Source organism: Onychomys torridus, chromosome 16 (assembly GCF_903995425.1).
Source record: "Onychomys torridus chromosome 16, mOncTor1.1, whole genome shotgun sequence".
NCBI classification, from domain to species: Eukaryota; Metazoa; Chordata; class Mammalia; order Rodentia; family Cricetidae; genus Onychomys; species Onychomys torridus.
Genome location: NC_050458.1, coordinates 63143027 through 63169332, shown reverse-complemented (window position 1 = coordinate 63169332; position 26306 = coordinate 63143027). Strand labels below are relative to the sequence as shown.

General features: G+C 45.6%; 2 protein-coding genes across 7 annotated transcripts; both read left to right on the top strand.

Annotated features, from left to right (window-relative positions):
- Positions 1–4798: 4798 nt before the first annotated feature.
- LOC118596777 (olfactory receptor 8S1-like) lies at positions 4799–5728 on the top strand. Its single transcript, XM_036207658.1, has one exon. It carries the CDS (start codon positions 4799–4801, stop codon positions 5726–5728), a length of 930 nt encoding a protein of 309 aa, XP_036063551.1.
- A 13110-nt stretch (positions 5729–18838) lies between these two features.
- Znf641 (zinc finger protein 641) lies at positions 18839–26306 on the top strand. Of its 6 annotated transcripts, XM_036208935.1 has the most exons (6): positions 18839–19026; positions 21484–21689; positions 22332–22423; positions 23559–23688; positions 24296–24409; positions 25028–26306. In XM_036208935.1, the coding sequence occupies exons 2-6, from the start codon at positions 21509–21511 to the stop codon at positions 25780–25782; spliced, it is 1272 nt and encodes a 423-aa protein (XP_036064828.1). In that variant the 5' UTR covers positions 18839–19026; positions 21484–21508; the 3' UTR covers positions 25783–26306. The 6 variants fall into 6 exon arrangements, with proteins under 6 accessions (XP_036064828.1, XP_036064829.1, XP_036064827.1 ...); XM_036208936.1 differs by lacking the exon at positions 22332–22423 and having other exon boundaries at positions 18847–19026; XM_036208934.1 differs by lacking the exon at positions 24296–24409 and having other exon boundaries at positions 18971–19026.

Below are 26306 nucleotides of genomic sequence, written 5' to 3'. Positions count from 1 at the left end.
TCAACCACACCACAAGGACACTTGCTCAACTGCATTCATAGCAGCATTATTCATAATAACCAGAACCTGGAAATAACCTAGATGCCCCTCAACCAAAGAATGGATGAAGAAAATGCAGTATATTTACATAATGGAGTATTACTCAGCTGTAAAAATCAATGACAGGAGATTTGCAGGCAAATAGATGGAACTAGAAAAAAATCATCCTGAGTGAGGTAACCCAGACCCAGAAAGACAAACATGGTATGCCCTCACTCATAAGTGGATACTAGATGTAAAGCAAAGGATAAACAGGCTACAATCCACAGCCCTAGAGAAACTAGGTAACAAAGAGGACCCTAAGAGGGACACATGCATTGCCCTGGGAAGGGTATGAGATCTTCTGGGTAAACTGGGCCGGGGGTGAGGAGGGGGGATTGGAACATGAGGGATTGAGATGGCCAAGTTGGGGGACAGAGAGGGAGAACAATGAAAGGGGTACCTTGATAGAGGGGGCCATTACAGGGTTAGGGAGAAACCTGGTGCCAGGGAAACTCCCAGGAATCCAAAAGGATGACCCCAGCTAAGACTCCTAGCAATAGTGGAGAAGGTGCCTGAACTGGCCTTCTCCTGTAATCAGATTGGTGACTACCCTCATTGTCATTAGAGAGCCTTCATCCAGTAACTGATGGAAGCAGATGCAGAGATCCACAGCAAGCACTGGGCCGAGCTCCAGGAGTTCAGTTTAAGAGAGGGAGGTAAGATTGTAGGAATAAGGGGGGGTCAAGATCATGATAGTGAAACCCACAAGGACAGCTGACCGGACCTCATGGGAGCTCACAAAGCCTGCATGGGACTGACCTAGGCCCTCTGCATGTGGGAGACAGTTATATAACTTATTCTGTTTGTGGGGCTCCTAGCAGTGGGACCAGGATCTGTGTGCCTGGTGCATGAGTTGGCTTTTTGGAACCTATTCCAAAAAGAGGTGGGATGCCTTACTCAGCCTTGATGCAGGGGGAGGAGCTTAGTCCTGCCTCAACTTGATATGCCATGCATTGTTGACTCCCATGGGAGGTCTTACCCTTTCTGAGGAGTGGATGGTGGGGGGAGGGAGTAGAAAGGAGGTGGGAGGAGGGAACAGGAGGAGAGGAGGGAGGGGAAACTGTGGTTGGTATGTAAAGTAAACAATAATAATAATAATTAAAGAATAATCAGATCTAAGAGGAAGAATTCTGGTGGTCTGTTACCCAATAGGGTGGGCATCGGTAACAACAATGAAATGTATATTTCAAAATAACTAGAAGAGAATTTTCACATACTCACCACAAAGAAATAATGTTTGAGGTGATAGGCAGGCTGATTCTGACCTGATCATGGGTAGTACACATACATACATGTATCAAAGCATCACACTGTGCCTAATAAATATGTACAGTATTAGATGACAACTTAAAATCAAGTCAAACTAAAACAAATAACAAGTTAATGAGTTGAAAGTTTTGGTTTTAGGTTGTGCCTTCAAGGAATACAAGGCACCAACCCAGCTGTCTTTGGGGATCCAATTCAGCTACCCATCTATCAACTACTTAAATCTGCTGCCTGCCGTGCTCAGTTACCCCTGAGAACTCCAAGCTTGCTACTGCCTTCAATACTGACTATGGTGTGGAAGCCACATGGAGAGAGTGGGTGTGTGCCTGGGAGTGAGGCCATAGGAGACAAGCAGCTTACATAAGGAACTGATGGGAACTTTTACTCCTTTCTCTTTCCAAGGGCATGGACAAGCCTGAGTTCAGAGACAATTGTGACCATTTTGACCAGGAGAGTTCCTGTAAATGACTCTTTTTATTCATAAATATTTCTAGAAAGAAAAAGAATTACCAGTTACAGGACTTCCATGGTTGTGAAAAGGTTTCCTGTTTGCCCTCAAGGCAGATCGACTGAACTCTCCATCTGCAGGATGCAAATACAAGGTAAACAATGTACCAATTCTGCGGGCCACCTCCTGGAGCCTGTCATCCCTCTTTCCCTCCACAGGGTCCCTTCACCCACTATGGTCCTCTCTCTCCTTCCAGGACTCCAGTTACCCAGCTTGCTTCATGCATGGAGTAAATTACCCCTCCCCACCCTGCTTCTCACCTGCATCTTATTTCTGGTTCCTTGTTTCTCTTTAGCTTGGTGGAAAACACTGAATAATTAAAATTGGAATGGTGGACACGTTAGAAATACCAGACATGGCTTGTTTAGTGCTAAGTCCTCCTAGTTCTGTGAGTGGTGTTGTCTTCCACATTGTAAATTTGGGGAAAATGCCAGAGACACACACACACACAGACACACACACACAGAGAGAGAGAGAGAGAGAGAGAGAGAGAGAGAGAGAGAGAGAGAGAGAGAGAGAGAGAGAGACAGAGAGACAGAGAGACAGAGAGACAGAGAGACAGAGAGTTGGTGAAATGATTTTTGGTGTTTTCTCCCCAGTGACAGGTTCTCTCCATTCTGATTCTCTTATCGCCTCATCTCTGATCAAAACATCCAGGGATTTTCTAGAACTTTCATGAAGCCAGGAAGCCACACCAGAGCTGCTGGGGCAAGGCTAGGGAGCAGCGAAGATATAAAGAATAAAATTTAATCCCCTTGTTCTGTATCTCCTGATCCAACAAGCCGTGTTTATGGGCTCCAGAGAGCTGTTTATTTGGTCATTAGAACCACCTCCCACCCCTGACCAGACAGGTATGTATGGGCGCCACCCCGGCCACTGGCCAGGTATGTTTGGGTGCCGCAGACATTGTCAGGACAAAATCTGCGATGAGGTTCATTCCCAGCACCCTTCAACCTTAAGTTCCCTTCGCTTCTTAAGTTCCCCTCCAGCTTCTAAAGCTGGGGGTCTGCTGTGATTCCAGAGATCCGGGAAGGCACTGACACAGACTTTTCCCACACTTCCCACTCGGGGGTTGGCTCTCTGGACCCTGCTTTCATTGCTTGTTTCAAATACAACTTTTAGAATCTTCCGTGAGGAGGTTTTCAAATGCACACCATGTAGTTTCCACTAAACACGTTTTATTATACTTCCTTCAAGTTTAGTTCGTCTGGAGTCTGTAGAAGTGAATGGCTAAAACCAGCGCGATTTCACACACTAAGAAAGAAAATAAGATATTTTTTATAGAAGTATTATTTTATTTTCTGGTACCCTATTAAAATTTTTTCTAGTTTTAATTATGTATATGTGTGTCTGTGTGCATGTATTTACATGTGTGAGGGGCCCACAGAGACTGGAAGAGGGTGTCGTATTTGGAGCTGAATGCCCAGTGCTGGGAACTGAAATGTGCCATCTCAGGAGCAGTATGAACCTTTAACTGTTGAACAATCTCTCTGGCTCTTCTGGGACCCTTCTAGTAAAGACAAAAACCTTTGTAAGGACCTTTGATAATGTCCATTAAATATCCTTGCATATTTCACATGAAACTGCCACAAAAGCAGGTTTTATTTTATTTTTCTGGGTAAGAGAATTTTTCACAAATATGAGGACTTAAGTTCTAATCCTCAGAACTCATGTAAACATCTGGGTGTGGCCAGGAGCTTCTGTAACCCTAGAACTGATGGCAAGGGTCAGGGAGACAGGAGGGTGCCTGGTGTGTACAAGAGATTTATTTCTTCAATTTAATTTCTAAAATCAGAAATATTTCTATAAGGCAAGTCATCCCTGGTGACTGCAGTTGGGGCTAACTTTGGGAGTGACACTTCTTTTTCTGAAGTGTCTGAAACTCCATCAACAGCACAGCTTCCTTCCTGACTCCCAGGCACCATGGTCTCTGTACTCGGAAGAAATGATTTATTGATGTTATTATATGTCTGTCATCAGGAGATAAAGGGCATATCTCAGGATGGAAAGCAAGAGCCCCCTCTAGGCATTGTGGGCAAAATATTACTTCGAAGTTAGTAAACCACTTATGGAAAATACACTCTTCAACTGTTTACTTTGCTGGTATAGAACCTAGAGAAAATGTGTAAGTCCCATGGAAGCCAACCAACTCTGACCTTACATACAGCTTTTTAGCCTCTATTGATTAAAAGTATGAGGAACATGGATGATGCTGAAATTAATCTCCCTGAGCTAGACATCCATATCTGATTACCAACCAGAGCAAGAGAAAATTAAAACAAGAAACTATAATTAATTCTATGACTGCAACTGCACATCTTTTACCTGCTTTACTCTGGGTGTTTCTTGTTAGTTCATTCATATATATATAAAAACAGATAGTGTATGCTTAGGACATTGAAGGCCAATAGTTGATCAGGCAGCTCATTATCTTTCCTTCTTCCAAAGAAACTTCCACTATACCCCAGTTGCAGCCAATGTTGACATGATCACATCAAAATATTTTTAAAATCTCTCTCTTTCAGCCCTAGCATCGTTCTTGACGAGGCCCCCACCGTGACTGCTGTGATTCTTCAGCTGAACTGGGAATTCCAGTCTTTTGAATCTACTCATGTTTTTACTCTTCATCTGTGTTATTTTACATCTCCATTTTCTTCAGAAGAACTGAAGATCTAAAAATATACTAAAACAACAAAAGCCCAGTAACCCATGTCAGAGGGGGAAATGGCCAACGTGGGCAGTTGGCTGGTCTGACAATGAATGTGTGGTATTTAAAACATAGAAACTGTTATCACATCTGGACTAACAGCCAATGAAATATGGGCTCTGGGATATTGAGAAAGTTATTTATTTGAAGAAGAGAAGGCATCATATAAGAGGAGGCTTTATTGTTTTATTTACTTTTGTTTTTCAAATTCCAAGGGGAAGAGGCACTCCACAGCTATGGGCAACTTTAGTGCTATCTCTGAGTTCATCCTTCTTGGGCTATCTGCCGATGCTGAGGTCCAAGCTGCGCTCTTTGTGATTTTCCTTGTGATCTATGTCCTGACCGTGACCGGGAACTCCGCAATTCTGCTAGTGATATTGGCTGATGCTCACCTCCGTTCCCCGATGTACTTTTTTCTGGGTCACCTCTCCTTTGTGGATCTTTTGTATTCGTCGGTCTCTGTGCCCAAGATGCTAGAAAATCTAGTGTCTGAGACAAAAACAATCCCTGTGAAGGCCTGTCTGGCCCAGGCCTTCTTTGTGTATGCCATTGGAGGCACCGAGGCTTTGCTTCTTGCAGTCATGGCCTACGACCGTTACGCAGCCATTTGCCACCCTCTACTCTACGGCCAAATGATGAGCAACCAGTTGTGTGAGGGGCTTGTGTGGGGATCCTGGGGCCTGGCCATACTGAACTCACTCATTAACACCCTCCTGGCTGTGAAGTTGGACTTCTGTGACTACGGAGCCATACACAACTACAACTGTGAGATTCCTTCCCTCTTCCCTCTGTCTTGCTCTGACATCTCCACTAATGCCACTGTCTTGCTCTGGTCTTTTGTTCTACATGCCTCTGGAACCTTTCTTCTGGTTTTATCTTCCTATGGTTACATTTTCTCCACTATCTTGAACATGCGTTCCACCACAGGCAGAAGCAAGGCCTTCTCCACCTGCTCCTCCCACCTCACTATAGTGATCTTGTACTTCGGGTCAGCCTGCCTGCGCTATACCATGCCCACCTCGGGTTCTCCCGTGGAAATAATCTTCTCTTTACAGTACAGTGTCATCACCCCCATGCTGAACCCCCTCATCTACAGCCTGAAGAACAAGGAGGTGATGGCAGCTGTCAGAAAAATGCTTGGAAAATGCTGCCAGCATTTTGAGTAAGTCAATCAGAGACACGGGGTGAAGAAAACACGTGAGAGATCCAAGGTCAAGCTATGGAGAATTTAACAGGACTGCCACTAGAGTCAGATGCTGTGTGAAAATACTGGGGTTTTCCCAGAGTAACGCTGCTTCCCGTGGTGGCCTTAAAGTTAATTCTATTCAGAGACAAAGCCTTAAGTATCTGACCCTTCTGCTATGAAATTAACTTAAATATACTTGTTTATTATTTTATCTTAAAGAGGACATTTCTTAGTTTGTCTCCACCCCCCACCCACCCCCACCCCAAATACTTTCTATTTTCTTTTAATAACAGGACCCATTTTCCTTTGGGCAGAATTCCACTGTCCCATTATATATGTATCAATGTCAATGCCTTTTTACTAGGAGTGATCATGGGACCCCATGGGCTGGCCATTCTGTTTCAGCTCCAATGCTGGCCCAGGATTGTGGTCAATTGATCCAAACATGGCTTAGACTATCCAGCTTCCTGTACCTATAATCTTTTCTATGTGACTTAGCACCTTTCTCTGTCTCATTTTCCTCCTCCTTGGATATGAGGTGGCTGTATGATGTCTGCCTTGACCTTAGTTTTTAAGCAATCTATCTCTGTGGCATAACTCACATATAACTCACCAATTTTAATGTACAGCTTGATCATTTCTTTATTTTAATAAATGGTATTGGTATGTATTTGTTGTATATTGTGATGTTTCATAAAGGCATTTTTGAGAACTGCAGGTATAGGAATAGGAATCACCACTATAATCATGTATTAAATTGTTCTATCCTAACACTAAGTTCCCATGGGCCTTTTGGGAGCATATTTCCTTTCGACTTCCGGCCCTTGGTAATCACAGATCAACCTTCAATGACTATAACTTTGCCTCTGCGAGAATTTCACCTAGATAAAAGCAATCATGGTGTGAAGTATGCTTGTGTCTGCTTCCTTCCTTCAGCATAGTGATGCTGATACATTCATTTGTTCTGTGATTCACATTTATGAGTAGAAGTATTTGTGAAGGTGTCTGTATCATCCACCTGGGTAGATACCCAGGAGAGGAATTATGGAGTCGAATTGACTTTAATGTTTAACTTTGTAAGAAATTGCTTTACTCCTTTCAATAATGTTCCATGTTCCCACCAGCAGCATGTGAAGATCCCAGCTGCTCTCCAAATCCACTACCAGCATTTGATACTGAAAGTATTTTTTTTAAATTTTCACATTCAGGTAGACTCAGGAAAGTTCAATTTGTACTTTAAAACCTCTCATAAAAGAAACTGTAAGTCTGCATGACCTTATGGTGAAGTTTTAACAAAATTCATCAGAAGCAAGAATAAATTTTAAAGAAGACCCCCCCCCTGCCAAAAAACACAGACGAGCAGAAAAATCCTCAAGTAACTTTATGAGATCCTGATACCAAAACCAGACAAGGAAATACATTCTGACGAAAAAGTTTCCATTCTAGAATCTGGAAACGGCCTTTTCTCCTAACTAGTATCACAAGTGTTTACAAGTTTACTAGTTTACAAGTATTTCACTCTTCCGTGTAAATTCTCTCTTAAAGTCCAGCGGCCTCCACTTTCTGCACAGGAACATCCACTTCAAAGCCCCAATTTTTGTTTTTATTGTTTGTTAATAAAATCTTTTGGGTTTTCTGGGCAAATAAACGTATCTTGTCTGTATAATTCACTCTTATTTCTACAGCACTTTTATTTTATTATCTTAAGAATGCAGCCATTCACAACACTGAAGAACCCTATAAGCAAAAGGATAAGAATTAAGCACATTAGAGAAGAGATGCCTATGTGGAAGAGAAAGTTATGTGTTCAGAAGAGAACAATAAATCAGTGAACAGAGCCATAGTGATGACAATATATTATGATCAAAGACAGTCTATTAAATTCATCCCTTGGTGCGCTCAGGAAAACTCAGTCCACCCACACGAATTATATCACCATAGGAAATGTTGTATCAGAGTTAAACAGACCAGGACTTAAAAGGCTATTGTGGCAGACTAGAGAGACTCAACTCCACTGAACAATGGCAGGAGAGTTTTTAAACCAGGGTGAGTTAGTAGAAGAGTTCCAGATGACATTATCAGAGACATTGGTTCATGGGATGTATCTGGTGCAGGGGGTCATTTCTGTGTTTTCAAGGGTTTTTCTCTGTGATCCGACCGTCTGTGTTTGCTCTTCAGCGTCTCTGTTGTCAGAGACCTGGAACTGAGGTGCTTTCCTCTGCCGTGTTTTTATTTCAGAGAAGCTTTCCAGGTCCTCGAGAAAGACATTCCTGGCCTACAAAGCTGGTCAGAGGTCAGGACAGTATCTATATATAGCCCAAAGAGGCGAGCGAGGAACTTACAAGACTTTCCCAAGTAAAAGGGTACTTAGAGCCAGGAGAGACGGCCTCAGGGTTAAGAGCGCTTGCTGCTGTGGTTCCCAGCACCCACTTTAGGAGGGTCATAGTTGCCTGGAACTTGGGCCCCAGGGGATCTGACACCTTCTTCCACCTCCTAGGGTACCCCCACACAGGTACAAAGACACATATACACACATAAGTAAAGACAAAATAAATATTTTAAAAAAAAAAACCCACAGAGTGATTGGGACTACAGAGACTGCTCAGTAGTTAAAAGCTCTAGCCACCCAGCACCCATAACCACAGCCATCTGTGACATGAGTTCCAGGCGCCCTCTTCTCTCCTGCTCAGGGACCAGGCACCCATGTGATGCACAGACACTCATTCAACCAAAGCATTCATATACATAACATAAAAATAAATCTTAAAAAGAAAACAATTAAAAGGTGTTCTTGTTCAGTACATTACAGGAAATTGCTAAGCTATTGAAATCAAAACAGCCAACATTCAAGACACTTAAGACATCAATTCACCTCTCTCAGCGGTCACTCTGCAAACTCAGTGTGTCACTCATCAGCTACTTGATGTAGCTACCCTTCTGAATTATTATACCCAAGAAGTCTGCTTGCATGGCACTCTCAGAAAATACTTAGAATAGGAATATCATGGGAAAAAAACCAATGGTGTGACTGCATTAGAAACAGTCTGAGTAATTGTCCACGTGTTTCTATTCTGAGAATCAGTTTTTTTCTTGTTGATTTAGAGCAGCACAAGATTAAAGGAATCTGGAAAACGTCTTTGAACTCTTATCCTGGAAGTCTCCTGGCACATGATCTGCTTTCCGTTGCTGTAACGGAGTATCTGAGACTTGGGAACTTATGAAGAGAAGAAGTACATTTAGGCTCTCAGTCCAAGCATGATGTTGGCAGTCCACTGCTTGGAATTCATGGTGAAAACTGGGAGTGCAAGTATGTATGTGTAAAAGACAAAATAGGAGAAGAACCTCCTCCCTCCCCATAACAACTCACTTTAGTGGTGACTGACCCAGATGCACAGAAATGAGAACTCCCGCCACTGGAACCAATCCCAGGTAATTCAGTCATGAGTGCCACGTTCCGTCATCAAACACTATCCCTTAGGCCTTACCTCTCAACACTGCCACACCGAAAGATTAAGGTTCCAACACACAAACTTTGGGGGTATATGGGAAGTAGATGAAGTAAGGAGTGAATGTGTATTTTTCCACACGGACATGGGCTGTGTCAGAAATCACCTCACACCCTTGAGAATGACAAGGCCTTCTCCCTGTAGAGCTAGGTGTGCCATGACAAGGTATCTTCCCACGCTAGCTCTTGGGACACTTTTTCATCTCCTTAGTCTGTATTTTGTCTTTGGGATCACCTACAACACGGTCCTCAAAGAGGTATTACCCCCCAACTGCCTCCATTTCTTCCTCTTTGGTTTGGTCTTTATTTCTCTGTTTACTAATATGACCTAACTGCCTCCAAATGACTCTTTGTGGGGGAGCCATTAGTGGGGAGGAAGGGAACTAATTAGAGATGGGGCATGAATATAAGTTAAGTATATGATTTGCATGTGTGAAGATACCATAACGATAACAATTCTTTTGAATACTAGTTACAAGTAATTTTAAAATAACTGTTACTTCCTTTTTGGTAATAGTGACAGGTCAAAATTCAGGCAATGTATAGCATAGACACTAATAATAACCAACTGATAGTGTATGCTGAACACTGCACATGAAATACCTGAGTAAATTATTTAAACCATGCAGATGATGTGGTATTACAGTCAACTTTTGGATGGACTTTTAAGATAAAGAAAAGTTTAAAACCCAGTCAAGAAAGATAGAATCTGGGTGGTAGTGGCACATGCCTTTAATCCCAGGCAGAGGCAAGTAGATCTCTGTGAGTTCGAGGCCAGCCTGGTCTACAGAATGAGTTCTAGGACAGCCAAAGCTATACAGAGAAACTCTGTCTTGAATAACCAAAAGAAAGAAAGAAAGAAAGAAAGAAAGAAAGAAAGAAAGAAAGAAAGAAAGAAAGAAAGGAAGGAAGGAAGGAAGGAAGGAAGAAAGGAAAGAAAGAAAAAAGATGTTATCTCAATAGTCTCTCTGCAGCTACATTTCTAGACATTATATCATGTGAGAGACTGGAGTGCTTGTGGAGACGCTTGCTTGTAACGGGATTTTTAAAATGACACCCACAATTCATCACTTCTCAGTGACAGTGTGATTTCACACAAAGCCAACTTTGTTCCACATACTGACAGGGTCTGCTGCCACAGCCTAAGACGTCAGACCAGAGAAGACTAGATAATGAAATATCAAAGAGTCACCAGCTCCGTGCAGATAATTACAATAAGGTGGTGTGGTGAATCTCTCTGGTTCTTTGTCTTAGGCCCTAAGATGGACACTCTATGATCCCTGAGAAAAGGTGGGTTTGTCTCTGACAAGCTGCTTTTCATTCCTAAGGCAAATTAAAGGAAAAATGTAAAGTGGGCCAGGACTGGAGTGTCAGGTGAGTGTTTTCCGAAGGGACACTGGGACCCGAGCAAAATCATGCTGTCTAGAAGAGAATTTGCTTTCTTTCAGGTCTCCAGTGCTGGTCTCCCCACAGTGAGATAGGTGGGTAAATAACATGATAACGTGAAAAAGAAAAAGCTCATCCAGTGGCCATCATTGGGCTTTCTGCTGAAGCTCCATGGAGAAGATAATGCATGCCCCTGAATCCTCCCTTTTAGAAAGTGTCAATCAGCCATACTGCCAACTGATTACCCCTCTGTGCAGCAGAGCTAGGCTATGAACAGGATGATCTCTGAGTAACCGTTCTTTGAGTTATAATCTAAAGACCAAAGAAGACCTCTCCCCACATACTGTTACTTCCTCTGTGAATATGACCTAGTACTCAGACAAACAGCACCCACAAGTATTTATTCACCCACCCACAGCCAGCCTGACATAGGGGAACCAAGCAGGAAAAAACATTAAAAATAAAGTATTAAAGTCACACAGATTGGCCAGGAGCATCCTTAGACACAAAAGAGGTAAAAGAGGAAACAAGAAGACAAGGAAGATGCCCAGAGCTTAGCAAGCGCTCACTCATATCAGAGCACACCCATGCCAACATTTTAGTGTTATCCAATCAGAACACACCCATGCCAACATTTTAGTGTTATCCAATCAGAACGCACCCATGCCAACATTTTAGTGTTTATCCAATCAGAATGCATGCCTGCCAACATTTTAGTGTTTATCCAATCAGAATACACCCATGCCAACATTTTAGTGTTATCCAATCAGAATGCATGCCTGCCAACATTTTTAGTGTTTATTCAAAACTAAACACATGCTCACTATTGCTTATGTCATTCGCCACACAGTTTTTATTTGATTGGGAAAGAAAACCAACTTCTGAGACATGACAGAATTCTTGGCACACTCCACGCCCTTTCCTCCAATGTGAAGCAGGTGGCAGACACCCGCTCTTCAAGCTCCTCCATCTTTAGGTGTAACAAGTCCCCAAACTTTCACAGCGGTGTGAACTCAGCTTGAGACGAGGGAGTAGAGGACCAGGCAGGTAAAGCAGTGGAGAGTTCTGCTTAAAGTACATGAGGTCCCGGGTTTGAAGCTCTGTGAGGGAGGAAGGAGAGGAGGAGGAGGAGGAGGAGGAGGAGGAGGAGGAGGAGGAGGAGGAGGAGGAGGAGGAAACACCTTCTAAATTCACAAAGTAGGGCATAGCAGAGCTGGCATATCGTAGGAAGTCCAACTGTCTGGCACTTTATCGATCTACTTTCTACCATGTCTGTCATTGATCAGATTTCTTTGGGACTGAGTGGGGAGGGGCAGCTCTCCCTGTGGAAGTGGGAAGCTGCATAAGTCAGCACGAGCAATCCCAAATTATGGAGACAATGACTTTTTTGGAGTATTTGGAGTCTCCTGTCTAAATGCCAACACCTTGGTCTGAAATCATTTCAGGGGTCGCTTAGTTTAGAGCTCTAGTCTCAAGAAATTCTGAATCTGTAGAAAACTGCCTGATTGTTCAGCTCCTCAGAAACTGTTGGAGATAAACACAATCTACAGGCCCTTTTTTGTTTGTTTTTGTTTTTATTTTTTTTGTTTTCTTTGACACAAACAAAAGACTTTTAAAAGTTTCCATTATCTAAAATCCCAAACACCAGGTGTCTATAAATATTTATTAAGGAGATCACACAGTGCGCAGCCAGACTGAGCGAGAGAGAAGCGTGTCTTTGGATTCCTTCCTTCTCAGCGCACAGCATGCTTATTCCAGACGCTGTGTTCCAGTTGGAAGCCTTTCTGGCCCTCCCAACCAAGGGTTTCAATGCAGAGAAACACCCACCTCCCATCTTCCCAGGGGCCTCTTCCCCAGACCACGGATCTGATGTTGGGGAACTTCCAGACACCGGGCAGGCAAAAGACAGAGCGACTGACGGAAGAAATCCAGCTGGCTGCTGGAGGCATTTCTAGTGTTAGGTGAGCAGCTAAGCCTCTGCCTGGGACACTGGCTGCTCCACCTGGTTGAATTTTCTTGGGCAGCCTGCGATGGAAGTAGAGTGGTGAGGAGCTATATGCTGCTTAGCGGGATCGGGCTTAGCTCACGGCTGAATTTGCAGCCAAATGCTGGAATGTGGAGTTGTATACTATCCTTCCCACAAGAGGAATTTTTCGCTGAAATCATATAAAGCATATTTTTTAAAAACTGTAAATTTTAAAACTGAGCAGTTTTTACTATCCTTACGACACAGCCACTCACGTTTTCATTTTTCTTATAGGGACCCTACTGTGTATATGTTTTATATAATTTATTAAATCTAAACGATTTTATGGCCTTTTATATCAATAATATATGTCTGTGTCTCTGCTCTATAATCACTTTAATCATGAAAAATAGTCTGCCATGTGTTTCAACTAACATGCCTTCTCCAGTCATTGTAACTCTGTTAATTTTAGTGTAACTGTGTCAAATAATGCTGAAATACACACTTTTCACACGCAGTCCCCCTCACCCCGCTTTTGAATAATTTTGCTTAGGATAAATTAAATATCTAAAGAGATAATTAAATATCCTATCCCCCACAGCATCAAACACAGATACATGCTACCAACATTTAAGTGCAGAAAGGTCTCGCCTTACACATTACATGAAAACAGCCCATTTCCAGGTACATGAAGAAAGTATCTTCATCCGGTTTTAGTTTTCAAGTCTTTAATTATAAGTCGAGTGGACAATTACTACCATGTTAATACTATACGCATAGGATTTCAGGGTGTCCGAGGGCCCATTTCTTCAGTTCCACCCCAGAAATTTGAGGAGCTATAAATCACTGCAGGAGACCCTGTAGCCAAAGGCAGCACCCGTAAAGCTCCCTGGGGGATCCAAAGCCCAGCGGGTGATGCTGCAGAGAGATGCTGAACTAGCAGAGCGGGAAGTGCTGTGAAAACAGTGGGGGGGGGGGGGGGGGGGGGGTGGGGCTAGCCTGAGCTCAGCAGCATGTTTAGACTGAACTAAAATGTGCAACCATCCGCCAGTGATAGCTCGGATGTGAGAACGGAGATTTGTGCTCAGATCTGCCGCCTTGCTCAAAGTCAGCAGCACAGTTCAGACGCATACCAGGGTCCTGGGAGTCCTGGCCCTACTTTTGCCCTGTGTGTGAGGGGTGGGGGCGGGAGCATGCATGCAATGTGCGCATGCTCAGGTGAAGACTCGAAGCGGATGCCTGATGCCTTTCTGGATTGCTCTCCGTTTATTTATCTACTGAAGCAGGGGCCTCATGTTGAGCCTAGAACTCATCAGTTCTGGTTAGCCTAGCTGACTAGCTTGCCTCAGGCATTCCCTATCTCTGCCTCCTGAGTTCTTGGATTACAGGTGGCCACCAAACCTGCCAGACTTTATTTTTTGTGGGTTCTGGTATCCTAAACCCCCAACCTCAGACTTGCACAAATATCCACTGGGCCCTCTCCCAGCCCAGATCATCATATTGTTCAGTAGACAAATAATTTCTAGTTTTCAAAATTTTATGTTAGTCTTCATATATATGTATATGAACAAATATATATATATATATTTGTTTTTTTGGTACATCTTCATGGGTTATATTGCCATTTCAATGGCTATTTCTATTTATAAAACTACCATTATATATGACATTACATAAATATACTATAAAATTCTATTACTACTTCTATTATTATAAAAGTATTTCAGTGACTCAATTTGACAAATGATAAGCCCGTAAGACAGAACTTTACACAAATGAAACTAATGGAATGTGCAGGCCAGATTTCAAACTGTGGTTCGGACTCTGTCTTTCTGCTCTTTCTGCGTCTACAGCAGCTGACACTGAACTGTAGAGTCTACTGACTGAATATGACAGCCAAGTGATAGGAAGACCTCATTCAGAGAATTGCATATGATTTAAAACAACATGGCACTCAGTCTCAGAAGAAAAAAAAAGTCTAAAGGGAGTGGTAAAGTGGGCTAGCAGTCGACAATAAGACAGAATCCTTCCTGAAAACAGTGAAGGAACACTTGCGTGTCAGCTCATCATTTTCAAGATTGTGCCACTCTTGGTAGAACCTGGTGACAGTCAGTACGCTTCTCTAGAGGGTCTGGTCGAAATGAAAGAAAAATTGAACCCCCTTTGTGTCTGGATGACGAAATGGTGGGATAGATAAGTACTGTATGTGAGAATTCACAGAATCGGAGATTTCTCTTTTTCTAGTTAAATGGGTTCTAGATCTGTGCATTGAAGGAGGTAAACAAAACAAACAAAAAACCCCAAACAGGGAAGGTCCACATGCTAAGAATGGACTGAAGCCCTCATGGGCAACACAGGATACCTCTCAAAGTAGCTAGAGTAGGGCTTTGGGGCTGATTGGGGCAAAATTGGTTTGATTGATTCCATGTGTACAGGAGTAGGAGGAAACTGCCGTCTGCTGAGGACTTGGGAACTAGTGGTATGTCATTGGCTGGGGTCAGGTAAGGAGAGGAGTAACAGCTAAGTCAACTGCAGATGCTGATGGAAAAATCCCAGTTTAAAAACAAGCCAACCAACTTGAATAGAGCTGAAACTTCTCTTAATAACCTAGAGTGTATTTCCAAAGCAACACCAGGTCATGACCTCCGTAGGTGGTGTAAGGTCAATCTTGAACTTTAGACAGGTATAATGGTTAAAAAAAAATGGAGGATCTGAACTTCCCCTTGAAGACCAGGTCCTGTTTTTGGCTCCATATTTTATGTTGCTTCATCTTTGAGACATTAAGTGAAAAGAAAACTAATATGGTCAAATGCATTGACCCTCAGCATGTGGATGCCTGCTCCTATAGACAAACCTCCCTCCCCACTCTCTTCCTGGACCAGAGCATAGGACACCATGGACAATTGTCCTTACCCTCATCCTGGCACCCCAAGACTATTTCCTCATCACTGTCCAGTCTAAATCTTAATCTTGCCACCACTGGCAAATGATACCAAGTGCTTCTAGATAACTTACAAAGAGCTGACCAGGCTTTCCCCCTTTGTTTGTTTATTTTGTTTCAGTGGAGTAGAGTTGAATATGGAGCCCAGGGTTTCTCGCACGCTCAACAGACACCTACACTGAGCTCCTTCGGGTTCTCCCGGATTGATATTTTTATGGTACAATTCTAACCATACTATCTGGGCCTTGCAAGAGGTTTAAAAGTGTTTGAAATCAAAACATGCATTTTTTTTTGTTTGTTTGTTTTAAAACCTATTTTCGCCAGGCGGTGGTGGCGCACGCCTTTAATCCCAGCAAAACGGAGCAGAGGCAAGCGGACCTTTGTGAGTTTGAGGCCAGTCTGGTCTACAGAGCGAGATCCAGGAAAGGTGCAAAGCTACACAGAGAAACCCTGTCTTGGAGAAAAACAAAAAACAAACAAAAAACCTATTTTCTATGTCCAGGTGCTTTTCCTGTGTGATGTTTTTTAATGTTTACTTATTTGTGTCTTTGCTTCCTAAGAGAATCTCATAAAGAAGCGACTCCCAGCAGAAGCTGACATGAGAATTGCCAAGTAAGACTGAGAAGTAACAAAGACATCCCACAAAGATTCTGTTCTAGACTAGAATCTTTGGGCTTGAGGGGTGGAGAAGCAGAGGCACAAAGAATTTGTAAATTTCCCCACTGCTGAATACTTACAGGTTGATACACAAAAATGGAGGATCCAGGGCTGATACACAAAGATGGAGGGTCAGGGCTGATACACAAAGATGGAGAGGTCAGGGCTCATACACAAAGATGGAGAGGTCAGGGCTCATACACAAAGATGGAGGATCTAGGGCTCATACACAAAGATGGAGAGGTCAGGGCTCATACACAAAGATGGAGAGGTCAGGGCTCATACACAAAGATGGAGAATCCAGGGCTCATACACAAAGATGGAGGGTCAGGGCTCATACACAAAGATGGAGAGGTCAGGGCTCATACACAAAAATGGAGAGGTCAGGGCTCATACACAAAGATGGAGGGTCAGGGCTCATACACAAAGATGGAGAGGTCAGGGCTCATACACAAAGATAGAGGATCCAGGGCTCATACACAAAGATGGAGGATCCAGGGCTGATACACAAAGATGGAGTATCCCAGGCTAGGGCTATCAGGTTCTAAATAATAATAATAATGACATACTAAGAGCCATGAGATACATCATTTCCGTATAAACACATGGATAGTGACATCATTTCTATGTAAACATATGGATAGTGACTCTATCACCTGACACAGAAAATTAAAATAAAGCCCTTGACCCACTCCACCAGCTTCTGATGGTTTCTTTTCTGCTCTGGGGGGACATCTCTAAGTCTGTGAACTTCCGATACCACCAGCACATTCTCATTAGCACCCTCTGAACGGTCTGTAACGCCCTTCTTCCCACCTCCAAAGCCGATCTCAAAACCTTTCCGTCAGGGAACCTTTTAAAAGGTGAAGACTTCTGCTTGCTCTTCTCCACATATTTAGTTACCCCTCTGGCACGGTGTTTGGACTTCCATGTAATTTATGGTGAGAGATAATAAGACATGACCATCCCAGTGGCAGGTGCACCAGATCAGAAGGCAGACCAGGGCTCTTTTTTTTTTACATTCTATTTTCACTCCATGTCCCTGAACTGACGTAGAGGTAATATCCGCACTTGACAGGATTTGTTGATTGATTGTTAGAGATGGAGCAGTCAAAGCAAAATATAATTGCATCTTCACATTTATTCCCTGGGATATTTAAGATAGTGTCCTGGCATAAAATAGATGTTCATTGAACATTAGTGGCTCACTTCATTACATGTAAAGCTATTTTGCTTCTTTTAGGGTGTAGGATAGAGGTAGAGCCCCTATTCCCTGGGGGAAAATGAGCATGGTGGCTGTTAGAACATTTACCAGCTTCTCCTAACAGGCATTTCCGATAAAGTTAGGCTTAGGCATTCCGGTATGTTCAGTTTAACACCAAGCAAGCATCAGAAGCATAGAGTCTATCAGGCATACAGACTTCAACTCACAGTCACCCTAAGTTTATTTGTGGCCATGTAACTAGATGCATGAATTCCAGTAACGAGGGAAATTAAGTACAACATTTCCAGAATCAGCCCCTAATACTACTGACAATTCAGCCACAGCTCTCTTCCTTTGTCTTACCCATTCTCAGGATGATTCTAAGGCCACTTGAGATATTGGAAACACTAGATGAAAGGTGCCTGGTACCTTTCATGAGTTCAAAGAGCAGACACCAGTCTCAGCCAACTCACAGCACATTGTAAATGGACCTTTACCCATCCAGCCACTCCGAGATGTGTTGGCTTATACTGATTAGCACATCTCACGGTGCATAAGTGAGAACCCCTGGCCCTGCTCTGGGGCTGAGGACAGACATTCTGGTCCCACCGTTCCCACACATCCCGTGAGCCGCTCCTAGAATGCGGTCTATGCCTGGTCCGGGCTGAAGGTCTAGCCCAGTCTCCTCTCTGTCCTGCCCTTTCTGCTCCTCCTCCCATTTCGTGAGTCTCTAACCTCCCTCCCAGAGACAATCACTTGTCCTGGCTCCTAGGCTCAGGGTAGATTTTTAAAAACATATATCACATTATAATTCATGGCGAACAGCCATTGACACATGCCTCCCCTGATAGTTCTTTCTTTGATTTCCAACATGTATTTACAACGAATGACATTTAGCAGCGAGTCCATGCCTGTCACATAGCCCCTGCCTTGAGCCATTTAAAGTCCGTGCTATAAGACTCTGCAGAATGATTTTGATAAAACAACCATTATCTGCTTTGTAGGCCTTTCCGGTCTTCTCCAGTCACGTCCATCTAAATGCTTTAAGGCAGAAATGCCGGAAAGAAGTGTAGCATAAGTCACATTTGTAATATGCGAAACAGACATACTCAACTTATCGTAGCTTACATATTACATTTTTTCTTTAAATTAAATCTTCTAAATGGGCCTGCCCGTTGGCCACCCATGTCTCTTCAGATCAGAAGGCAATGCAGCAGCACAGCCCCCTTCACACAGCCCCATCTTGGTGGAGCCAACGTGAAGGAAGACGTCCTTCGGAGTCCACTGTCCTCGGTGCTCTCTCCAGCCGGGCTTGGCTGTCGCGTGGGCTAGCCGGAGGGTACCAGCCCTCCTGGCCAGCCCCGCGTGGTGGGCGATCGGAGGCACGGGCTGTGGGCGGGACCCCGGGAGCAGCGCGCCCCGGGGCTGCTCCGGCCACCGGAGCACCGGTGCAGCTGTCCCCTGCGCCCGCGCCCACCCCCGCCCGCACCGCGGAGCCCCGGAAGCGGCGGGATTTCCTGTGCCCGCCCCGCGCCGGCCGCCGTCGCCTGTCGCTGGCTGTGCGGGCCGCGGGCTCGGCCGCGCCGGGCGGGAGGCAGCACCAAGGGGGCCGAGCCCGGGTGAGTGGGGCCCGGGCGCGGGCGGGCGCAGTGGGGTGGGGAGCCGGCCTGGCCGTGGGGACGGTGGCCTCGATGCTTGCGTGCCCGGTCCCGCTGCTGTCACTGGCGCGGACGCCCGCGGCACCCGGCTCGCGGGAAGCTGTTTTCTGGCCGGATTTTGCCGGCTCCGGTTCTGCCGCGCTCCGAGTCTTCTGAAATCTGACCCTCCCCGGGGTGCTGTGACCCGGAGAGAAGAATCTTACTCGCTGCTGGCTCCGGGCCCGGCTGTGCCACACCCGCGGAGGGGCCACTGGAGCCACGCTCGTCCCTGTGCCCTTGGGCCACTCTTGGATACCTCGGCCCTGCATCTGTCCGACAGAACTCGCTGCAAAAAAACTTCTTTCTGCGGGTGCCCTGCCTCCCAATGCATAAGCAAACAAGAAAGGAAAGCCCAAGAACCCAGGCTTGGGATCCAGCTTGGGATCACCCTGAACTAGGGAAAGGGAAGGGAAGAAAACAGGTTTAGGCTGCAGCTCAGGGCTGGCCCTGCCACAGTCTCCTTAGGGAACGCAGGCAGGTGACAGTTATCCACACCGTCCTTTGCTGTTTGGACAGCATTTCCAAAGGTTTGTCTGTCGCCGTCCAGCCGGCCCAGTGGGCTCTTCAGAAAGGCTTCCGCGGAGGACTTTCCTGCCGAGAGATGATAGGGAAATGGGTTTGAGACAGGTGTCCAGTTACTCCTCGGGACATGAGACCCGTTGGAGTGCTTGCTCAGGCAGCCAGAGAACAAGGAAGGCTTGAGGTGAAGAAGGGCAGTTAGTGCCCCGGGCATTTAAAAGTGAAGAGAACACAGGGGCTGAAATTCAGAGGACAGCTAAAATTGAAGTTTGCCCCTTATTACCTACCGCTCTATTCTCTATTCCTTTCTCATGAGAAGTCTCTGAAAGGGAGACCACATAAACTAGTTATCAGTCCAGGATGTATCCATGAGGCTCTAAAGCCATCTTGGGGCTTCAAAGATTAAAGAGGACAATGTCTTCCTGTACACTGAGCTTAGAAATCTTTTGTGAATGAAAAATAGACCAGGAAGTAAGTGGCCTGGCGGCAGTGGGAGCCTTCCACAGCCTCCTGGGTAATTGAATGATCACGGGAGCCAAAATAGCTACCAGAACCCTGACCCCTTCTTGGGAGGTTTTTGGTGGCTCTGTCTACTTGGGCATTGAATAAGAATCACAAAAAAATAGATGGCCAAGCTGGAAGTTGTTCTGCAGTCATTCTCAAATGGGACCTGTCTTGTTCTAAAAATGTTCAAAGAAGAGCACAAGCTTGGTCATATGCTCTGTAGGACTGAGTCTTAAAAAACAACAACAACAAAACAAAAAACTAACTCACCTAAATCTCTTTATTGTGACCAAAACCCACTTCTTTTATTCTATACATAGAGATGTTTACAGGTGGTGTGACTGGTCAGCCTTCTGTTGCTTGTCAAGCCAAACCTTGTCCAGTGATTTTAGCTTTTCTAGGGGCTGCGTTTCCTATGCCTTTCTTAACTTGAATTTCTTCCAATGGACAAATCCTGGCTTCTGCGTACGATTCTGGGAGTTGGATACATTTTTTTTCTTAGTAATGTCCTGTGACTAGTGCCTGTCAAACAAGTGTGTCTTTGCATTTCGGACCCTGGGGCTGTTAATTCCCCCCAAGGTTGTGTTAATAACACCGCTCTCCTGGCTTCCATCTCTTGTCCAAGCTCTGTTCTTTGGCCTTCTCCAATTAAAGTTCAGCCCCTCGCTGGCCTGCAGTATCACTTCTCAGGACCATGCTGGGTACTTAGACCTCCCTTTTCTAGCTCTCCAGGTTACTTGTCTTGCTGCTGTGTGTCTACCAGTTCTCATTTCCTGCATAAGCGTGACAGATCATATGTCCCTTCGCTGAGGCTTTTCTTAAGGGAGACGCTATCTGGTTCAGCCTGGAAGAAAGAACAGGTGCTCATGACAGGCCACCGTCCCCCCCCCCCCCCCCCCCCCCGCCGCCGTGGGACTTCTAAATCAGTTGATGAGATCGTAATTTGTGGTATAGAATCTCTAGGTATGATCGTACCCATCTTTGCTGAAGGCATTTCTTCTTGAATTTCCCCCACATTCCTGCGCTTTGAACAAAATGCAATGATAGAAAACCCAAGGACAGCCTCTGGGTTTTCAGGATTGTTCTTTTATTTTTAAGTGAAGTTCCTGCAGTCCTCGGGGATGTTTTGTTGATAGCATGAGGTCCCCAAAATGACAGCGCTTTGACTGTGTAGCACCGGTCAGTTCCTTAGTTCCTCTAGGAAGATGTTGGCTCACACCATGAACCAAGGACGAGCTTTGCAAGTCGTCCTCTGTCAGGCTCCTCTTACTGTTTCGTCCTTGATCTTGAGAACTGTCCTTGGAAATGACCTTTGGTGTGTCACTCCCTTCTGTAGCTGCTGTTGATGTGTTCCAGGTCACAGTCTGTACTTGCTGCAGAAATGCTTTCTGAACAGACTTCAGGCCTGGGAGCAGGATGGGAGTTGGCGAACATACAGCTGGGTGGAGCAGAGCCCCAGATGGACAGAGGAAACCGGGAAGGCCCATGGAGAACAGCACCAGGGCCCCTGGAGCACCTTCACTGTGGTCCTGAAGAGGAGCCGCTGTCCCTTCAGGAGAAGGGTAAGAACACACAGTGTGTTTCGGAAGCACTAGAAATATTTCAGTCTCTGCTCAAAAAAAGTGGTGTGAAAAATTCCTAACCTGGTTGGATGCAGCTGCTCACATCTGTAGTCTTATTAATTGGAGGCTAAGGTAGGATGATTGCCACAAGGTCCAGGCCAGCCTGGGCTACATAGCATGACTCTGTCTCAAGCAATAATAGTAACTCTAATGGCCCTGGACTGATGGACGCACCCCATACCAGGTCCAGCCTGTTTTTCCTGGGCCCTGCTGTCCGGTACACAGTGAGGTCCTGCCTTTTCCAAACTGTGTGAATGGGCTTCTTCCTCCTACACGCAAGTGCATAATTAACGGCATTGAATGGGGAGACACAGGAAGTACTAGAAACTCATCCCTGCTGGAGAACATGGCCAATAATACGTACTTCACTTGATAAGAATCCAGCACTGTCCGTTCAAACTACAGCTATTCTAACTGAATGTCACTAGATCCTTACAGAACATTTTGAGTGAAGGCCTCTACGTCTATAGGTATGCATTTGAGTTTTCACCAGTGAGCATAGATTGAAAAGATGCACGGGTCCCGGTGCACACTGGGAAAGCTGGGTAGTTCATCTCTAACGGTTCCTCTCTCCCTGACCAGCTCAGTCTGCTCCCTGGGTTCCTGCCGTCCCCCAGGAGGGGAACACTGGAGACTGGGAAATGGCAGCTGCCCTCCTTGCAGCCGGATCCCAGGTGAGCTCTGCTCCCCTTGCCCTCTCCAAGGTCGGGGCAGTTGCCTTTCCATAGCTTTGGCATCCTCCCATTGGCTTGTTAGTTACCGTGAGCACTAATGGTATGCTTATAACCGAATAGATTCTGTTTCTAAGGGATGTGTCATGGGTTTTTAATGGATGGCTATGTCCTCTGTGGGATGGGCCCGGGGGAGTTCAGAATAACTAATTGACTTCTTTTGAGAAGAAAATCTGAAATCATGCATGATAGTGCCTACCTGTAATTCCCGTTACCAGGAAGGCTGAGGCACAAGTGTTGTCTGAGTCCAAAAATTTGGGGCCAGTCTGTGTAGCATGGTGAGACCTTATCTTAAAAAAAAAAAAGAAAAAAGAAAAAAAATCCTGGAAAAAGTAAGAAAAGAGGGCCCAAGGAAAGCTTGGAAGAGCATAACACAGACAGGGTTGTGTAGATTGTGGAGCTTTTAGGGAAGAGAAGAAAAGGAGGAAGCATGCAAAGAGCCGGAGGAAAGAGAGCACAAGTCTAGAGACTAGCCACGGCAAGAGGGCAGCGTCGGCGGTAGAGACACTTGCAGAGTTTATCATGCGTACTCTTTTCTATTCACTTTATATACTATGTAACGTGAGAACAACGCAAGCCTTCCATTTTATTTCGAGAACATTGGGGCAGAGAGAGACGGAGGCCTTTGGTAAGCGGTAGAGCTAACAGCCGTCTGGCTCCAGACTTGGGCTTAACCACTGTACGGAAGAGCTGCCGTCGGCATAGCAGGGGAGGAAGCGCGCTTTGTTCGTATCATGTTGTGTTGACAGAAAAGGTCAACTGGAGGAAGGAGGCTGTGGTACAGTCTACGAGAAAGAACGAGGAGGTAAGAGGAGACTGAGTAGACGCCTGTAGTTCAAGAGGGCCTGCTGCGATGCTCACGACTCTGACTTCTCACGGTCTCTCGCGGGAACATTATCCTCACTCCGTCCTTTACTCTTTTTCTCTTTCCCAAAGCTGTGGGCCTTGCCTAGGGACCTGTTGGCATCTTTTCCTGGGTCCTCTCTCGCCCTCCTTCCTGGACTACCTCAGCCCCTCAGAGTGGGATCGGATTTTCCATCAGAGTAGCTGCTGACAGACACCCTCTGTCTTGTTCCAGGGCCTGGTAACCATCAAGGATGTGTCACTGTGCTTCTCTCAGGAGGAGTGGCGGAGCCTGGATCCCTCTCAGACAGACTTTTATGGAGAATACGTCATGCAGGAAAATTGCGGGATTGTCGTCTCTCTGAGTAAGCAGGACCTTCCTCTTCCTGAAAGGCTGTTCCCCGGGAGGATGGGACCACCTGTTGGATAGTGCCTGCCTGGGGGGCTTTCCTTGACAGGGGCTTCCACCAACGAAAGAATATTGGAGCTAAGCCCAAAAGAGTTGAAGCAAGGAATCGTTGTTGTTTTTTAAAATAATAATAATAATAATAATAATAATAATAATAATAATGCTAAACTAGGGAGTGAAAACTTGTTCATCTTGGGTAGGAATTTGAGGCTTCTCAGAGAGCAGAGAAGGCACAATTGGAGCTAGGTCCCTGGGAACAGGAGCATCACCCTGGGAAGGTGAGGATGTCGTAGGTAGGTCTTACGGCGGGTCTGAGGTATAGTCATGACCAGAGTGGACATGGCCTGGGAGGATTTGAGTGGAAGAGACCTGGTTCATGGAGAAAGAGCATGAGGTTTTCTAGGAGAAGGAAGAGGGACTTAATGGAAGTGACTGGAGGCTTGCGTTTGACTCTTCTGTCTTGGGGCATTCCAAGGAGGAACCTAGGAGGCGGTTTTGCCCATTAGTATAGAACTGCTGTTGAACTAAGCTGGCATGTGTCTGTTTCCTTTTCCCATGGGCAGGGTTTCCGATCCCCAAACTGGACATGCTTTCTCAGCTAGAGGGAGGAGAAGAACAATGGGTCCCTGACCCCCAGGACTTAGAAGGGAGGGATATTCTGAAGGTCACATATACAGGTGAGGACCTAGAAGTACTCTCTTGCCCTGTCATCTTTACCGTGTCTCTAAACAAAACGTTCAGAGTTCTTTTGTTCCCCTCAAAAGCAAGGCTGGGGTGCAGAAGATGTGGAAGGCAGACTCTGAAGTCAGCCTGTGTGGGCTTGACATAGGCCATTCCTGAGAGACCTCATTTCTAAGTGATCACAGTTACATATGTTAACACCTGAGAGCAGAAGATTGTCAAAGCACATAACAGGGGATTGGGGATTTAGCTCAGTGGTAGAGCGCTTGCCTAGCAAGAGCAAGGACCTGGGTTCGGCCCTCAGCTCTGAAAAAAAAAAAAAAAAAAAAAAAAAAAGCACATAAGAGGCACCTGATGAGAGTTTTTATTGACGCCATTGGTCAGCATCCAAGTCACTGTAGAGATGTCTTCCAAATATGTCTTTTTGGGGGTGGGGGTTTGAGACAGGGTTTCTCTGTGTAGTTTTGGTGCCTGTCCTAGATCTTGTTCTGTAGACTAGGCTGGCCTCAAACTCACAGAGATCTGCTTGGCTCTATGCTGGGATTAAAGGCATGTGTCAGCACTGCCTGGCCTAGGACTCTCCTTTTAAGAATGGTATTCTTCCTTCCCCACAGGAGACGGAAGTGAACATGAGGGTGATACTCCTGAACCAGAGGCAGAACCTCCCAGAATGTTATCCAGTGTATCTGAAGATACTGTTCCCTGGAATCCAGGGCAGGATCAGAGCTGGGAGTCCATGCCCAGGGGCTCCAGGGGAATGCTCCTAAGTCCACCTTTTCTTCAGGAAGACAGCTTCTCAAGCCTTCTGTGTAGCTCTGGCATGGGTTCTCTCTTAAAGCCCCATACGTGCCCTCAGTGTGGGAAACAGTTTGTATGGGGCTCTCACCTCGCCAGGCACCAGCAAACACACACTGGGGAGAGACCCTACAGCTGCCTCAAGTGTGAGAAAAGCTTTGGGCGGAGGCATCACCTGATCAGGCACCAGAAAACCCATCTACATGACAAGCCAAGCAGGTGTTCTGAGTGTGGCAAGAATTTTCGATGCAACTCCCATCTGGCCAGCCACCAGAGAGTGCACGCGGAAAGCAGGTCCTACAAGGGCCAAGAGATGGGAGAGAGCCCTGCGGCTGAGAAACCGCAGCCTGCCCCCCCAGTGCCAAAGTGCCACGTGTGCACTGAATGCGGGAAGAGCTTCGGCCGAAGGCACCATCTGGTGAGACACTGGCTGACCCACACCGGGGAGAAACCCTTCCATTGCCCCCGCTGTGACAAGAGCTTTGGCCGGAAGCACCACCTGGACAGGCACCTGCTGACCCACCAGGGACAGAGCCCCGGGAGCAGCTGGGACAGAGGGACATCTGTCTTTTGAAACCTGTGTCTTCTGTAGCTAGCTATCGTCCAATCTGTCAGCCGGTGCTACCAGCAGTCACTGCCAGAGCTGCCTCTCTCCTGGACCCTGGTGGCCAGAGCGTGTCTCGCCAGTTCATATGAAAACAGAAGTTCCTTGGGTGAAATTTTGGGGAATAGTGCAAAGTGTGTGTGTGTGACTATTCAGTCTGAACCCACTGTCAAGGGTCCAGTGGAACCAGCAGTGAGGGGTGAGGTCTGTTCTCATTGGTTGGAGTCTATGTCGTATCAGTTCCTAAATATTTGCACGTCACCCTTGTGTGCTGAGTGTGTTCCCTCTCTGCAGAGAGAGAGAGTGAAAGGGGCCATGTCAGTATACCAAGCAAGGGCTCTGAGAACTTCTATAGGCAATTGCTCAGTGTCTGTTAATGCAATGTCTCCTACATTTATCTGGCCTCAGTATCTATTTCATGTCCTCACATGTGACTCTGTGAAACGAACTTCTGTAAGCACTGTGTTAAAAAAGTAACAAGGAAACAAGAAAGA

Bases quoted from the DNA above. Each gene is read 5' to 3' on its own strand.
- LOC118596777 (XM_036207658.1), top strand. From the start codon at position 4,799: ATGGGCAACTTTAGTGCTATCTCTGAGTTCATCCTTCTTGGGCTATCT.
- Znf641 (XM_036208935.1), top strand. From the start codon at position 21,509: ATGCTTTCTGAACAGACTTCAGGCCTGGGAGCAGGATGGGAGTTGGCG. The intron at 21,690-22,331 runs GTAAGAACACAC...CTCCCTGACCAG, and splicing joins GCTGTCCCTTCAGGAGAAGG to CTCAGTCTGCTCCCTGGGTT. The intron at 22,424-23,558 runs GTGAGCTCTGCT...GTCTTGTTCCAG, and splicing joins TCCTTGCAGCCGGATCCCAG to GGCCTGGTAACCATCAAGGA.